We start from the raw sequence: 16,041 nt of genomic DNA, 5'->3' as shown, positions 1-16,041 counted from the left end.
ACTAATTGTCAAAAATTACTCCATCCAGAAGAAATTGTAACATTTAAAGCATTAAAGTCACAGGTAATAAAATTAAATTTTTAGCTTACGTACACATTTTTGATACAGAAAAGTATGAATGGGTAATCAATAAAAGATTTTTAAACACAAATGTATTATTCAGGATAAAATTCTTTGGAGAACTGGAGTGGAAATACAAGTTCAAGGAGAAGAAACCATATAAGATCTGACTATTGAGGAAGAACTTGTTCATATTATCTTTTAAATGGATGATACTGATATCACATTGCTGTGATATTTCGATTCGAGTGAATTTACTTAGGAGTGATGTAACATTTTCATTTTAAATCATCAGTTTTTCCACCACACGATAAATTCTGTTCTTTTATTTAAACTTGTGAATAAAGATTTTAAATGAAATTTTAGATGTCTATTTAAAAATATAAAAAAGTATCCTTGTTTTCCAAAACTATTTTAGGTCATAATATAAGCAAAAAAGTGTGAAGATCCTGAATAAGTTTTCCCAAACACAAAAAAATGTTTGCTGCGAGGGTGAGTTAAAATCAAGGTTAAATCTAGAGGCAAAAAGACATCTTTAGGAAGCATAGTATTACTAACAACCTCTTAATGAGTGCCTCCTACTGTTTTTTAGTGCTTTGGTAAGCATTTTGTATACATTATACATATACATTATGGTATTCATGCATTATAGATTTTACACATATTATAATTTTACAGAGAGTGCTGCCTGCAGCTTTGTAACCACCAAATGGTGATACCTAAATCCAAACCTAGGCCTGCTTATCTCCAGTGCATTGGTATGCTCTCTGCAATATAGCACATGCCATAAATGGACATAATCCATGTTCTCAGATTATGTAAAACCACCCCAGTTCTTTGTTATACCTTTCTGGGATTGTTGATTATTTTTCATAGAGTCATGATCAAGATGAGTATGTGCTCAAAATGGTATTAACCTTTGGTCACAGTTTGGATATAGACTCGAGAACAAAGGAAGCAAGAGATCATTTGAAGACTAGAAAGTGTTAGAATCAACCTGAAGAATGTCCATACGTAATAAAGGAAATACATAGAGCACTAAATATTTTTATCAGAGAAGATATGTCCAGTGGGCTTTGTGTGGCATCCTGCTTGAAGCAGTTTTATGGTAAGAACTGTAGTTAGCTGTAGGAAAGCTGATGCTTACCTAGTTGCCACAGCTGGGTTAGTGTTTACAGGACAGATGCAAGCACAGCTATCCAAGTTTCAGTAGCTCTGACCCTGAGAATTTTAATTTGAGAGGTTGTACTGAAGAGTAGATCCAAAGTGATATGATGGTCAGTTCTTAGCAGATTGTAAGTCTGCAGTTTCCATAGTGATGATCTCATTTCAAATATATACTGTATTGATTGTTGAAGAATTATGGGAATTATGTGAAACATAAAATGAGAATTTTCTCTAAAAGCTTTGGAAGTATATTTTAATTCTCCGTGTTAATCTAAATTTATACATTCTAGTTATATGGTAATTGGTAACCAACTTTATATACTCTTCGGAGGGAATAACTTGATTAGTTGAAATTTCTAGGTGATTTCAGATATTTCATATTAGCCAAAGAGCTTCAGCCTCCCCTCTAACCAAACCTCTCTCTCCTTTTTTAAAATTTTTAAAAATGTATTTTATTTTGAGAGAGAGAGAGTGAAAGCGAGCCAGGGAGAGGGGTAGCGGGAGAGAGGAATCTTAAGCAAGCTATAAGTTCCGTGCAGAGCCCAATGCAGGGCTTGATCCCATGACCCTGGGATCATGACCTGAGCCAAAATCAAGAGTTGGACGCTCAACTGACTGAGCCACCCAGGTACCTAATTTTTTTTATAAGTACCAAAACTATGAATTCTATATATATTCCCATATCTATTTTCCACTCAGTCCTGTGGACACCCAGCTTATTCCTGACTCTACCTTGTACATTACTTTCTTCCTGGGAAGCCTTCATCCTTCACCTCGAGTGAATACCTAATAGTTCACCACTATTTTCCCAGTGCCTTGAACAGTATCTGGTATATGGCAGACCCTCAGTAAATAGGTATTGAGTGACAAATAAATGAACAAACAAACAGTAGAGTGAAGGAACTCAAGATCTGCTTTATGCATTTCCGTATGTGACCCTCTGCAAGATACTTAATTTCTCAGGGCTTCATTGCCCTTAGCTGAAAGACCAAAGGAAAAAAAAAAACAAAACAAAACAAAAAACTGAAGTTCTTGCCAACTCTAAAGTAATATAATTCTGTGGTATAGTTAATTCATGAACTATTTAACCTTTAACAAAAGTTTCTCTGAAGAAGCTGGTCACCATATTTTGCAAAGTGTTACTTCCTAATAAAAATTGAAGATTAAGAGTCTGTACTACTCATACTCTTACATTCAACTTAGTACCAGATGAAATATGTCTTGTTAACAAGAGTACGGCTAATTAAAATTCCCTGTGTTATTTAGGAAAAAAATCCCTGAAGGAGGAGGGATTTTAAGAACCAGATAAAAACGGGTAGCTAGGGTTAGCAAATGAAGTGCCTAGATATCAAAGGCACTGTGCAGCCTGTAAGAGCATCTTCAGGTGGATAAGGAACAAAGAATGTTTTTTTGAGTGTCTGCTTAGCTTTAGATTTCTATCATGACACTTGTCCCAATGAAATGTGATAATTGTTTCTTTGGTGCCCTCAACAAACTGGGTTTTATTTCTATGACCTTTTGTTATCTAGCAGACTACCTGTATGTGGTAAACAATAAATATTTGAGGAATTAATTGATGAATAAGTGCTTACAGTGTTTCCACATGTATTACTAATTGTAATAGTATGTATCCTATCTACAAGATAGTAAGCTTAATAAGCTCTGAGAAATTGACCTACATAAAGAAACCAGTTTATACTTACAAAGCCTGAATTTGGACATGGGTCTGTTTGTCTCTACAAGTTCATACTTCTCCTACTAACTAGTCTTGTCATAGATCATGAACATAATTCCTAAATGTGTCATATCCCTGCTAGAGGTGCTATATAAAATCTTTGTGGAGTATAAAAAGTTATTACTGATACTAGTTTGGGCAAGTTCCACTTTAGAAACATTTTCACCTGTTAAATTCACTTATTTAATCTTTACAAGCTAGATAACTTTTCCATCATACTGATGAAGAAAGCTGAGAATCCTTAAGGAGTCACAGATCTTAAGGACCTTAAGAGCCTTAAGGATCTTAGGATTGGAGCCCAAGCCTCTGGATTTAAAAGTAATTGAGCTTCCAGTGAGGATCAGAAAAGACTGAACAAATGGCATCTAGAACAAGTAAGAGCCTTGTAAGACCCTCCTTAAGTTTTAAAATGTGTAATTGGTCACTTTATTTTACCACATCCCATAGCTGTCATACCATGGATAGACTAGAATCATTTACCACTGCAGTTCTGAACTATTGAGCTTTCTGAATGAGGAGGCATATGTCTATACTTGCAGAATTATAAAGCTGGAGTCATCTTGGTGGTCACCTCATCCGGTGACTTTATTTTTTAGTGGAAAAAGGTCTGTCACTTAGGGACTACTAGGAGATTGTTAAATTTGGAGAGTATTCATGCTTAGTTTCAGTATTTTGTAGGAGGAGAGAGGGAGATGATGTAAGGTGTGTCAGTGATCAGATGGGAAATAAAATGGTTTAGAACTTTTTTTAAAATTCTGTCTCCTTTTGAGTTATGAGAAATTGTTTTTTAATCCTAAATTTGTAGATAAAGTGGAGGAAGAAGTTTGAGAACTTGGCCAGTTTCTTTGAAAGTTAGTAACAGAGCCAGGATTAAAAGCATACCCTTGAATATCAAGACAACTTTTATTTATATAATGTCAATCACTGTAACACCTGTTTAGCCTACTGAGCCATGCTGGCCTTATAGTGCCCCTGTGAAGCTGCCTGTACAGGGTCAGCTACCAGGCCTGTGAGGGTAAGCAAGTGAAATAACAAGAGGAAATGTCTCAGAGAGTCCCTAAGGGTAAGAAAAAAAAAAGACAAATGTTGGTGTCTTAATCCTTCCAAACCTAAGTAGTTTGTCTTATGGTAGCAGAGCCGTTCTACTAATGGGAACTCCAGAGTTTGAGAAGATTTCAAAACGATAAAGCTGTCCCTTAGGATTCAATAGCTTAATGGCTTGCAAAAGAGCTAAAGACTGAATGTTACAGGCAGTGCCAAGCTGGACTCTACACCTTGCCTAAAGATAATAGAAATAGAAACATTCAAAGTACTTTTAGCCTCCTGGAAGTAAATGCGATCTAAAACAATGGTTTGAAAGTTGTAAGGCTATGTTTAAAATGTAAAATGCATTAGAAGGGAAATAGGCGTTTCTGTGCTTACAGAATAAGTGCCATTCTTTGTTACTCAGAAAAAACTGTTCTGAACTTTAGTTTCCATCAGAATGTGTTTTAGGTAAATATAAATATAAAGTTTTGTTTATGGCTTAAGTAAGTGAGCTAACAGTTTTCAAGTGTGGAAACTGGGGGTCAAAGAAGTAAAGTAACTTGTCCAGAATCACAGAGCAGTAAGTGATGGTGCCAGGACTGGAATTCAAGTGTTAGACCCAAACCCAAACAGCCACTAAAAGTTGCTGTTTCGTTTCATGCAGATCACAAAATGTTACCCCATATGTGTTTGGTAGCTTTTCCTTTATAAACAGTTCACATAATTTACTTTTTAATCACGGGCAAATAGTAGACTAAGACTAACCACCAGTAGTAGAAAAATCACAGAAGTTCAGAATTTCAGCTAAAAAGATTATCTAGTGAAGTCCAACCTCTTTAACAGACTGGAAAGCTGAGGCCTCAAAGCTTACTGACACTCAATAGCAATATTGCTGTGATTAGAAGTTTGCGACATTTCAGGGTAAACACTAAGGAAAATTCAGTGATTCTAATCAGAACCATCAACATACCAGATTTTCACTGTATTTGAATAAAATATTTTAAAAATAATTTATTATAAGTTCTTAGAAATCTTTGTGCATGCTAAGTGCTTTGTAAAAGAAAGTAAAGTACGTATTCCACACATAAAAGAGGGACCAAAATTTTTTTTTTAACTAAACATGTAATCATTGTAGTTTTAAGATTGAAGTAGTGTATAACTTATTACATGGTGATTTTTAAGTATCGCTAGGTGTTCCTGTGCTGGGAATGTATTTTATACTGTGTCAGCAAGATTATTAGGCTGTAGCTACCATGTGGCTTTTGAAGAATTTTTTTTTTTTTTAATCTTTGGAAATCTAGAAAAACCTAATGGGATTACATAGATTACCTAAAACGTTAAGTATACAATGAAAATTATTTCTCAAAAACTGACATTTGTGAAATGTCTCTTAATAGAAGTCTTAGGATTCAGTTTAAAATACACAGAAGATAAGTCACTGCAGGCATTTGTAGGCTACTACTTGAAAGTTTCCTATTTGAACATTCAAGTCATATTTTCTCCTTAGAAAATTTTGGTTATATCCTTTTATATTTTACTTTAAAAGTTAATCTTACACTTTGATATCTAATTCAATCTCATTTTTCTCTTATTTATAATTACTGCTAACTTTTAAAAGAACACTGCTTATTTCAAAGGGAAATAATGTTTAAAAGATGTGAAGCATTTAATCCTTGAATGCTGGAACCACTTTTAAAGTATCATAAGCACATCTGTGTTACATTACACAGGGAAAAGAATGTGTGCGTTCCGTGGCCTATGGGCACTAGGGTGGCTGGTTTAGGAAAACTGAGTAAGTTGGGGTTTTTTTTTTTTCAACATAAAAAATTTTCTGTAATTCTAAAACAAAGAATTGAATTCCAGGGGTGGGGCATGTGGTCATGCAAACATAAGTAATGTTTTGGTTTTACACTTGTTCTGTCACTTGTCACCTTCTGAAAAAGAAATCAGAGCATTTTGATAATAAGCCCTTCCATTTTCCCTTATTTGAAAACTATTCCATGGGACAGACTTGCAGAGGAATCATGCACTGCGTGTCTCTCTTAGTCAGCTGCGAGTTATGGTGCAAATAATTTATTACTAACTAGGAAATACCAAAGTTTGTGAATGATTTACTCTTCACAGATTCAAATGTATTCCAGGGATCACTTCATTCTTGATCACTTGTACTCCATCCAGTGTGTTTTCTTGAGTGGGACAGAAAAGGATGGACTTACAGCTGTCAGGCTGGGTATCGCCTAGGATGTGTGTTTTGCATGTGAATATCATCTGGCATTGGTGGAGATGAAAGAAAAAATGTTGGAGAACTTCTGCGCTACACTGGTGAACATGTTCTCAACTTTTTCCTCTTTAACGTGACAGTATTCACATGCCAACACATTCCCATAGGCAACTCCTAGTGAGCTAGCTGAAATTCTGCCGCTTCCCCTGCTACCCAAGAAAGCAAGCAAGGGGGAGAATGTTAGGGGAATGCATCTTTGATCAACTAAAAACAGTTTTTTTAAGTAATGGCTTGAGAGTTGCACACCATAAAGAATTTTAGCATCTAATTAATTACCTGTGGCACATTTGACAGCTATGTCATGTTACCATGACTGATAAACTCCGTATTTCCTAAATTTTGTGCTTCAGGCTCATCCAGAAACTTAAACTTGGTTTTTTGTTTTGTTGTTGTTTTTTTTAATTTGAAGATAAAGGAAGGCCAAATTTAATTGTATGCTAATGTAAATTTCTGGGAACGATTTATAATTAGAATGAGCTTGTTACAAAAGTATTTGTAGTCAGTTATTTTAACACCACATATTACTGAAAATTATCATGGGATAGGGTTTTTTTTTGTTTGTTTTTCCTTTAAAGGTCAAACTAAAGGTATTTGAGGAATTTGAATTTTTAGCTAGTCATTCTTTTGTCCAAGAAGAATTCATCACACATTAAACATAGATATTATATAAAAGTTAGTTTTACTCTTTGTGATATGAAAATGACTTGTTCTAAAGCTTTCCTAATGTCATATTTGATACACTCTTGATTTTATTTTAGAACCTGTATAGTAATAGCTCTTTTACCTGGTTTTCTTAGAGATGTTATAAGGAAATAACTATTAATGTCATTAACATTTAAAAATTTTCTAATGGAAGGGACTCTATTTTATTTATGGGTAACTTTGAATATTAAGGGTGTTTTTTATTTTTGTTTTTGTTTTTTTTTTTTTATTGTAAGATATTACGAACTGGATCCTTATAAAAGTCTCCGTGACAATTTGAGGAACAAAGTGATCATTGAGTATCCAACATTACATGTGGTATTAAAAGAATCCAGTAATGACATGGAAGTTCTTCACCAAGGTAAGTGTGCATCTGTTTGTCCCTGTAACACTTAGAGTAACTCTAGGGAACCCGAGCACTTACGTGACTGTCTTTATTTCTTCGTATATGTGTTTTCCCACTGTATTTACACACTTAACTGAATTTGCTCTATAGCTACAGTTAATTCTGTAAGGAACCAAATGAATGACTGCTGATTCTGTTGTGTTTGAGAGCACATAAGCTTGTCATAATCAATTTAAGATGAATATGTTTGAATGGCTATAAAAGGACATTCTTTGCCTTCTTGGAGTTCTGTGTGTTTTTGTCTTTTTTTTTGAGCTAATAGTCTTTAACAGTCTGTCCAATAACAAATAAATTTATTCTCTAGTAAAAACTCTCTCTTTAGGGATTCCTAAAATGAGGGATTGTAAAACATTTTTAGTATCCTACATTATAGAAAGGGATATAGTTGAAAGAACATCATGTTAAAATTTGGACTGTGTTTAAATAAGCTAGTGCCGTTGCCTTGACCTTTATCTTTTTTAAAACCCCCTGGTTTTATTTTCTTTGATTTTGTTTCTTTGTCATTTTCGTGATTCTTTAAAAGTAGATACTGACCTTCTTTGGTGAGTAGTGGAGTTGGGAGGAAGTATGAAAACTGGAAATAGTACATGTAAAAATTTAGTATATAAAATGACTTACCCATGTTTGCAACTGCTGATTAAAGTAAACTGTTTGTGTTGCCAAATACACCTCCAGAAAAAGGATGAATAAAATTCAGAAATTACTTTTAAAAAGGGAGAGAGGTTACTCAGCTTAAACCATTAGATACCACTTTCAGCTAAGAATTACAGTTACAGGACAAGTTTCCTTGTAACAGTCTCCAGAGGACCATTGAATCCTTGGATTGGATTGAAATCTATTTTTTAAATAAAATTATTTGAAATGTATGGTTTAGATTTATTGTTCTGCCAGCATCATAGGCTGTACTAGGCAGTAACCTTTGTTTTAAGGTGTTCTCTTACATGTGTATAATAGGGTTTTTTTCTTGGCAAAAGATGAATAGCAGAGTTTTTATTTTTCGAAGTGGGCAAAACTTTGTCAGCGTCACAATTTGACTTAGATTTTTAGCTAGCAAACATGAAGTTTCTGATAATCACTTATGGGCCTCTAAATCCTTAGGTTAACTCTTGGCTTTATGTCTTTCACAATTTGAATGAAAATATCCAATTTTATTTTCTCAAATTAAATTAGAAGTGTGTCGTAAATGGCCAGTTTCGCTTTTTTTTTAAGCTGTGTAAAATCTTACTTTTTCCTTAATATAATTCACATAGCTCTCTAAATGCTGGTTTCAGGGAAAGATGTTTGGTAATGTGGGTTACTAGCCAGGGCAAACATGTCTGTGTAAATAAACATAGCACACACAGCCCCTCTTTCACCTTGTTTAGGAATGCACACTGAGGAAGCCTTCCTGTAATGAAGCAAAAAGAAAAGGCTACTTTTGTAGTATATTTGGAACCTGATTAAGTAAAATTTGCTATTTGGGGGGGGGGGTATGTGATATTTGACTTATTTACAGGAAAAAAAGTGACTGGTGCTTTCAGGATAGAGGATCATTTAGAGCTGCTGTAGCAAAAAACTTAGTCTGACAGGATTTGAAGGACCATACCACTGTTGTCACATCAGAAATACACACACTTTAAAAATAATGCCAGGTCTTTCATACGTACATATCTTTGTGTGAGCACTTAACATATCTGATTCTTTGTACATTCTCAACAGCTTTGGATGTTCGGCAGGGTGGTCCCTTAATGCTGGAGGAGTGTTATATAAGAACAGGGCATTTTCTTTGGAGAGCCTTGAAATTCTTTCTCTCTCCGGAGGAAAAAATGTTGGATTTTGATCTTGAGTTCAGAGCACAAGGTGTCTCTCTTCTAGTTTGGGAAAAATGTGTTTCTGGGCTGGGATTCAGTGGTTTTCACACTTGATCATTGTTATAATGTTTGTTACGGTTGTAGATTGCCATAATTTTTTTTTCAAAAGTCTGCCAGTATTGATGGGCAAGAGGCAAGTTTTGTTTGTTTGCTTTCTGCTTTTTAAGGAATGTAAAAGGTTGAGCAGTTAAGGTAGCCCAGTAGATTGGGAATGTGGTGTGCTTGGTCACCATCTTTATCAGTCCAGCGGGAAGTGCTCAGAATGGTGTTTCTTACTTCACAGATCCCTATTTGCCAACGTAAGTTAGTAGATTTAAATGACTTAATAAGAACATGCTGCATTTTAGTCTTAGGAAAAAAGAATGGACTGCTATTAAAAGAAGAAAACAGGCAACTTCAAGAAAGCAAAGAAAGAGTTTTCCCCGAATTGCAATGCCAAATACTACAAAGGTCCATTAATTTAAAAATATCAGCAAAACATATTTCTCTGTTGTTCTAAGATAACTCAAAATTAGAAAACGTCTCTGCCTTTAGGAAGGAATCCAAACCAAGATTGATGACTTGAATTAGTGAAAATACATAGCACAGCAGCTACTCATGCATCAGTCCCTTGTTGGGCCAATAAATCCTTTCATCCATTCTCCTCCCCTCATTCCTCCTTCCCCCACCCACCCACCCCCACTTTTTCTTCTCTTTCACTGTGTGTGTGTGATACAGTGGGGTAAGGAGATGAGAATGGATCTCAGGCACACGAACAGACATCTAAACTTTACAGGGCAAGAGTTGCTATAATAAAATTTGTATAAATTGCAAAGAAAGCCAGAGAAGAAACAACTGACTTGTATTATCATGGAGACACTTGAAAGGACTCTGCTGGAGTTTGTAAATTTCCACAAGCATCAGGACCACATCTTGGATGGAACCTGTCTCAATGTTTTATTTATAAAAAGGATTCAGGAGACATCATCTTGGTTGCTGGGACAATCTGAAATCTAGGTAACATCGGCAAACCCCAAGGAACTCGGCAATTGAATATGAGGCAAGATGTAGGTTTATGATTCCAGCGTCACCTCCTATTAAGCTGTGGGCCCTTGAGCATTCACTTTACCTCTGAGCTTTATTTCCCTTATCTTTTTAATAGAAATAAATGGCTGTAAGCCTGAAGCAAAATAATCAGTATTTTAGCCTTAACTTTCATAGTGTTTTAATATAGGATTTCCATTTAGCTTCACTGTGCCATGAAATAGAGCTGTTATTCTGGTTCCCATTTTGCAGATTGCAAAACAAAAAGAGTGACCTGCATTCATACTGATTCAGCAGACAGGCTACGCTGGGAGGTAAACGTAAGGGGGAAAGATCTAGTTTCTGTCCGTAAGGAATCTCAGCTTAGTAAGTGAATCATAGTCTTGCTGTAGTAAGGACAGCTCCTTTAAAGGAACTCCATTTCTGCTGTATGCTATCTTTCCTGTCAAAGGAAGGAGAAGGCGATTAGCTAGTCTTCTCTCAGCCTGCATTCACTCAGCATATACTGACCCTCAATTTTAAGTTAAAAAAAAATTATGGAAAAATTTATTCCAACCACACTTGGCCAGCCTATGTGATAATAGTGATCTTTTCAGTGGTACCAATATGGGATCATAACCACACTGTGAAGTGACCATTCCCAAGTCTTCCACAGAGTCAGGAAGCATGTTGCCTCACAAAATATAATTGCCACTCTCAGACATCGTCTCTTTATTGTGGCCAGAACTGTATATCCCGGCTGCCTGGAACATGACATGGTTTGTCTGTCCCCATGAGCAGTGCTGTTGGTATGCATCAGAAGGAAGGAGAGAAGAAGGAAAAACAGTACAAGCTAAACAGAATCAGTATAAACACTTGACTGTATGTTTACTTATTTTTTTCAGTGAAAAGTGAATCTACCAAGAACATTGGCAATGAAAATTGAGCACTTCTTCTGGAGGAAGAAGGCGAAAATTCCCAGACAATTGCAGAGGACTGTGCATTGACTAGCTGTTGGATGACTGGGATATTATCAGCGGGTGGTTGAAATTTTTTGTTTCTCTGAAAGTAATTAAACAATCTAAACTAAACTAAAAATCTAAACATTTTTTTTGAAAAAGATGTAGCCTCTTAGATTGACTTGTAAGGCCCTTATTCCTAAGAACTCTTTTTCTGCACCTGATCAGCATAGTGCTTATTTTAGTTAGGCCCAGGGTTTTAATATGCTTAATTCTGTAGGCTGAAAACTTTTTTGTTTGATAGTTTGATGCAAGACCGGACCCAAGGATCACCTGTGTCTGCCGCAAAATTGGCATCCTTGTTAACAGAACCTCACTAAACATAAAGGCCGTGTGACACATCTGTATCCACAGGAGAACTGATCTGTCAGTTGCCCATTTTTGTCTTTGGGATTCTTTGTAACTTATTCTCTTGACATGACTGAGTGGATCTTTTACTTGGTTAGCATCCAGTAGAGTGTCACATGTACAGGATGAAAAAATACTGTTAACTACTATTTCTTCTATTCAGTTCAGAAAATCAGTGGCTCCTCATCGTTTGAACCATCGGTGCTTACGAATTTGGGTGTCCTTGTTTGCACAGTGAGCTGTGTCTTATTATGAATTCTGTGCCTTTCATCCTGTTCCCATTTCACTCTCCTCATTACCACACAGGGGTGTTATGATGAGCAGTTTTATGCTGTTTTGAAACATCTAGCAATAACTAAAGAAAAAAAAAAAACACTTGGAACTCTTCAAAGTGTTATTGGAATGTATATGTGCATTTATGTATATACATGGCTTAATTTATACCTTATGGCAGCTCTGTATACATTATGATCTCACATATTGAAATTAAAGTTTCCTAGTTTTATTGGAATTTATACAGTTATGAAATTGCAATATGGCTATAAAAGAGTAAAAGATGATTACATCTGTGTTGCATCTGTGTATTTAATGGTTAAGAAAACAATGATAAAATTGGACATTGGTGAATTCATTTGTAGTTTATAATTGGAATAAGTTTTAGACCAAAAGGAAGCCAGAGACATTAATTAAAGAAGCTTGTGGAAAAAATAGAATAATGAGAGGATGAGCATAGGAGAACACAAATACGTGTAACTTGGGATCAAAACTGGAGAAGAGAATCCAAATACAATAACGCCACAAGACCTTTAGCCATAAAAGTAATAGTGGAAATATGATTCCTAGAAAATAAGGCCTTGAAATTTGAGAAATAGGTATACTTCCTCAATCAACTTCAGGAATCTTCCTGTGCAGTGAAAGGTTTGTGTAGAATTACGTTTTTTCACAGTATTTCTGGGGAGACAACTAAATGGGATTTCACAGGACTCATATTTAATCTGTAAGTGAAATTTGTTTTCTCTAAAGAGGCAAGAAATAGGATGAACTGGGAGGCTCAGTCAATTAAACATCTAACTCTTGGTTTTGGCTCAGGTCATGATCTCACAGTTCGTGGGATTGAGCCTCATGTGGGGCTCTGCGCTGATAGCATGGAGCCTGCTTGGGATTCTCTTACTCTCTGTCCCTTCTCTTACACACAGACACAGACACACACTCTCTCTCTCTCTCTCTCTCTCTCTCTCTCTCTCTCTCTCAAAATAAATAAACATTTAAAGTATTAAAAAAAAAAAAGAAGAAGAAACAGGATGAATTCAATCAAATGCATCACAGAATTGTTCCTGGGAAAAGTAGGATAAAGTACACAACAGGAATGTGTGATCTGAATATCCGGATGGAGAGCAATTTCCTGACAGTGAAATCTGTGATGACATAGTCTCATTTCCAAGAAAAGTATTGAATTCCATCTCTTCTAGAATTTAAATTGAAAACTGGACAACCGAAGGATTTATCCCCTGTCCAGGGTACTTTTCCCCCCTGCCCAGGAAGAAATTGAAAGGGGGGAAAAAATCTACATGATGTAATTCATGCTTGCCATTTCTATAGTCTAGAATTCTATTAGATTTTTCAATTATAGACTGTTCCTTAGGAAAGAATTTAGTGTAGTTCCCGTAAATATAAGTATCCATTCATTTGATTAATATACATATTTATTCCCACAGGATTTACAACAAACGTGTTAGTGAATAACCACGGCAGCTGCTTAGAGGGGGTGAAGTTGGAATAATTCACTGAGAGCCCTAGAAGTTCATAGTATTAAGACTTAATTTCTTTTTTTAGAGGGCCTCTCTGTTTGGATTCTTGACAAATTCGGATGAATAAACAAACTCCCTGACCCATGTTAAGTTCAACATCCTGCATTTTGTTCACAAATCACATTTTAAAAGTAGAAAAGCTTCACCTGGCCTTCTTTATTTTTTAAACAATGATTTCAAAGGCAAGGTAGGCCTTTCATAATTGCTAATTATTGTATATGGGATTAATAGCCATAAATTACAGTAAGCAAAGCTTGCACCTGTTCATATTATAAATAGGAATTAAAGAAAGTTACTATAATAGATATTAAAGATTCCAAAGTGTAGTTGAGCCAATTTGTTTCCCTGTAGCAAGTAGTGCTATTCAGGTTTCACGGTGTATAATAAGATGTTAAAGGCGTAACTAATGCCAACAATTTCCTTTATACATTTGGTTTAATTTGGTTGACGTATACAGTGTGTTCTACTCGATTTCATATTAGTCATTAAATTTTAAGTAAAGATACCCAGTCTGCTTTTATTTAACCATACACTACTGTATTAAAATTTATTTTCAAGTGGATCTTGTACGCTTTGATTTTTTAACCAGTCGTCTTTCAGTGGCAAGTAACAGAAACACAAGGTAGTGTAAGCATGAACGGCAACTTATTGGCTCATATACACAGAAGTCCAGGCATGACTTGGTCTAAACACCCTAAGAAGCCATCCTTCCATCTCCCATACTTAGCTCTCATTTGTTTTTTCCTGGGTTGGTTTTCTCTTTCAGGCAGACTTTCTCTTTGGGGAGGGAGGAGAGAATGGTAGACAGCACCCATGGGCAGTTTTGGCTTACATCATCATAACCAAAGCACGGCAGTGAGTTATGTAAAATTCGGGAAAGAACTTTGATTTTGCCCACATTGGGTTACATCCCATCCCTTAGCTGATGAGGAGAGGAGTTACCCCAAAGGAAGGGGAAATTATCAGAAAAAGGAGAAAGGGAGCAGGAGAGGAAAGACAGTTCCTGAGAATCCAAAACGAGCAGAGGTCCATTGTACACTATTTGAGTTAAATAGCAAGAGGTTTCTGATTTGAAATAACATGAGTAAATTTCAAAACTAACCTGCAAACCCTCATTGGCTTTAACTAGAGATTTTAATTCCTGCTTGATGTCATTGCTGCTTTCAGTTGCCATGTTAGGCGTTGAAAAAATACTTTCCGTTTGTGTTTGACGTTATGTTGCTGCTGGTTTGATCACATGCACATAGCACCAGTCCGTTGCCATCACAGATTTGGCAACTTCCAGTGTTGTCAACATTTGAGAAATTTTGATATTGAAATTAGAGTTGAACGGGAGGAAAATACTTCAAAAAATGAATACTACTTAAAAAAAAAAAATAGGCCCTTAGGGCACCTGGGTGGCTCAGTTAAGCATCCGACTTGGCTCAGGTCATGAACTCATGGTTCATGGGTTCAAGCCTTGTGTTGGACTCTGTGCTGACAGTTCGGAGCCTGGAGTCTGTTTTGGTTTCTGTGTCTCCCTGTCTGCCACTCCCCCACTCGTGTTCTGTCTCTCAAAAATGAATAAACATTTAAAAAAATTTAAAAATAGGCCCTAAAATAAACTTTTGGGGATCTTACTTCACTACAAAGTATTTTCTTTAAACTTTGGTCAGTGAAAGCTATCTAAAGTATGTGTGCATATGTTCTTTAAATGAACTATAATGTAAACATTTCCCATATTGGAGTGTGGTGGACTGCACTCATTTTGAACTTCATAACCAAATGTATCCTTTGGTCTTTGCACACAAATCTCTTGCCAGTTTTCTTTTCTTGCTGAATCAAGTACCAGAATCCTTACCCTTTATGACTTGGCCCCAACCTCCTGATTTTATAGCCTTCTCTGTCTCTCTCTCTCTCTCTTCCTTCCTTCCTTCCTTTTTTCCATTGTTTCTCCCCTTTCTTTTTCGCCCTTTGCCTCGGTCACACAAAACAACATAGAAGATATCTGTATGGACGTCCCAGGTTTTTCCCCACCCCCGATGTGCCTGCCTTTTTGCTCATTGTCTCTACAAGAATGTATTCTACCTATTCTTTGAGATCTAGCTTAAGCAGTCATAGCTGTGATCCCCGCATGTGGAAGTCCTAGTTATGATCACACTGTATGTGTCTCTTTATTGGCTGATGCTAATGCCATACTGGTTATTAAATGTTTGGGGTGGTTGTTTTTTTTTGTTTTGTTTTGGGGGGGTGGTTTTTTTTGTTTTGTTTTTTGAGAGAAAGAGCATGAATGGGGGAGGAGCAGACAGAGAAAATCTGAAGGTGGCTCCACACTGTCAGCGCAGAGCCTGACACGGGGCTTGGACTCACGAACCATGAGATCATGACCTGAGCCACCCAATGCCCCAGTTATTAAATGTTTTTAATATCCTATTAATAATAAGAGTAATAGCTAACATGTATCAATAGCTTACAAAATACCAAGCATTATTCCAAGCACTAAGTGCTTGGATCAGCATTTAAGATTTCTCCCAACAGTCCAGTGAAGTAGATGTGACAGTAAAGCCCTGCTCTAAGTGGGGGCACAAAAAATTCCGTAACATGACATGGGTTTGTATTATTGCAGGCTGAAAGAAATGACAGGTGAGCTAATATACC

At 36.1% G+C, this 16,041-nt stretch overlaps 1 protein-coding gene across 2 annotated transcripts in view; it reads left to right on the top strand.

Moving 5' to 3' along the window:
• ZNHIT6 (zinc finger HIT-type containing 6) overlaps positions 1 to 16,041 on the top strand; it is a 111,518-nt gene that overhangs the window by 47,334 nt on the left and 48,143 nt on the right. Inside the window, exons 9-10 of one of the 2 annotated variants that reach the window (XM_025935198.2) lie at positions 7,208 to 7,332; positions 11,135 to 12,161. In XM_025935198.2, the coding sequence (XP_025790983.1) occupies positions 7,208 to 7,332; positions 11,135 to 11,175 (166 nt within the window). In that variant the 3' untranslated portion in view covers positions 11,176 to 12,161. Of the gene's footprint in view, positions 1 to 7,207; positions 7,333 to 11,134; positions 12,162 to 16,041 lie in introns of those variants that run through there. The other variant, XM_086717443.1, reaches the window with a different exon arrangement.

The sequence above is a fragment of the Puma concolor genome, chromosome C1 (assembly GCF_028749965.1).
Source record: "Puma concolor isolate L17-30 chromosome C1, mPumCon1.1.hap2, whole genome shotgun sequence".
In the NCBI taxonomy this organism is placed as follows: Eukaryota; Metazoa; Chordata; class Mammalia; order Carnivora; family Felidae; genus Puma; species Puma concolor.
Note: the sequence above shows the minus strand (reverse complement) of the source record. Positions and strands in the feature narration are given on the sequence as shown.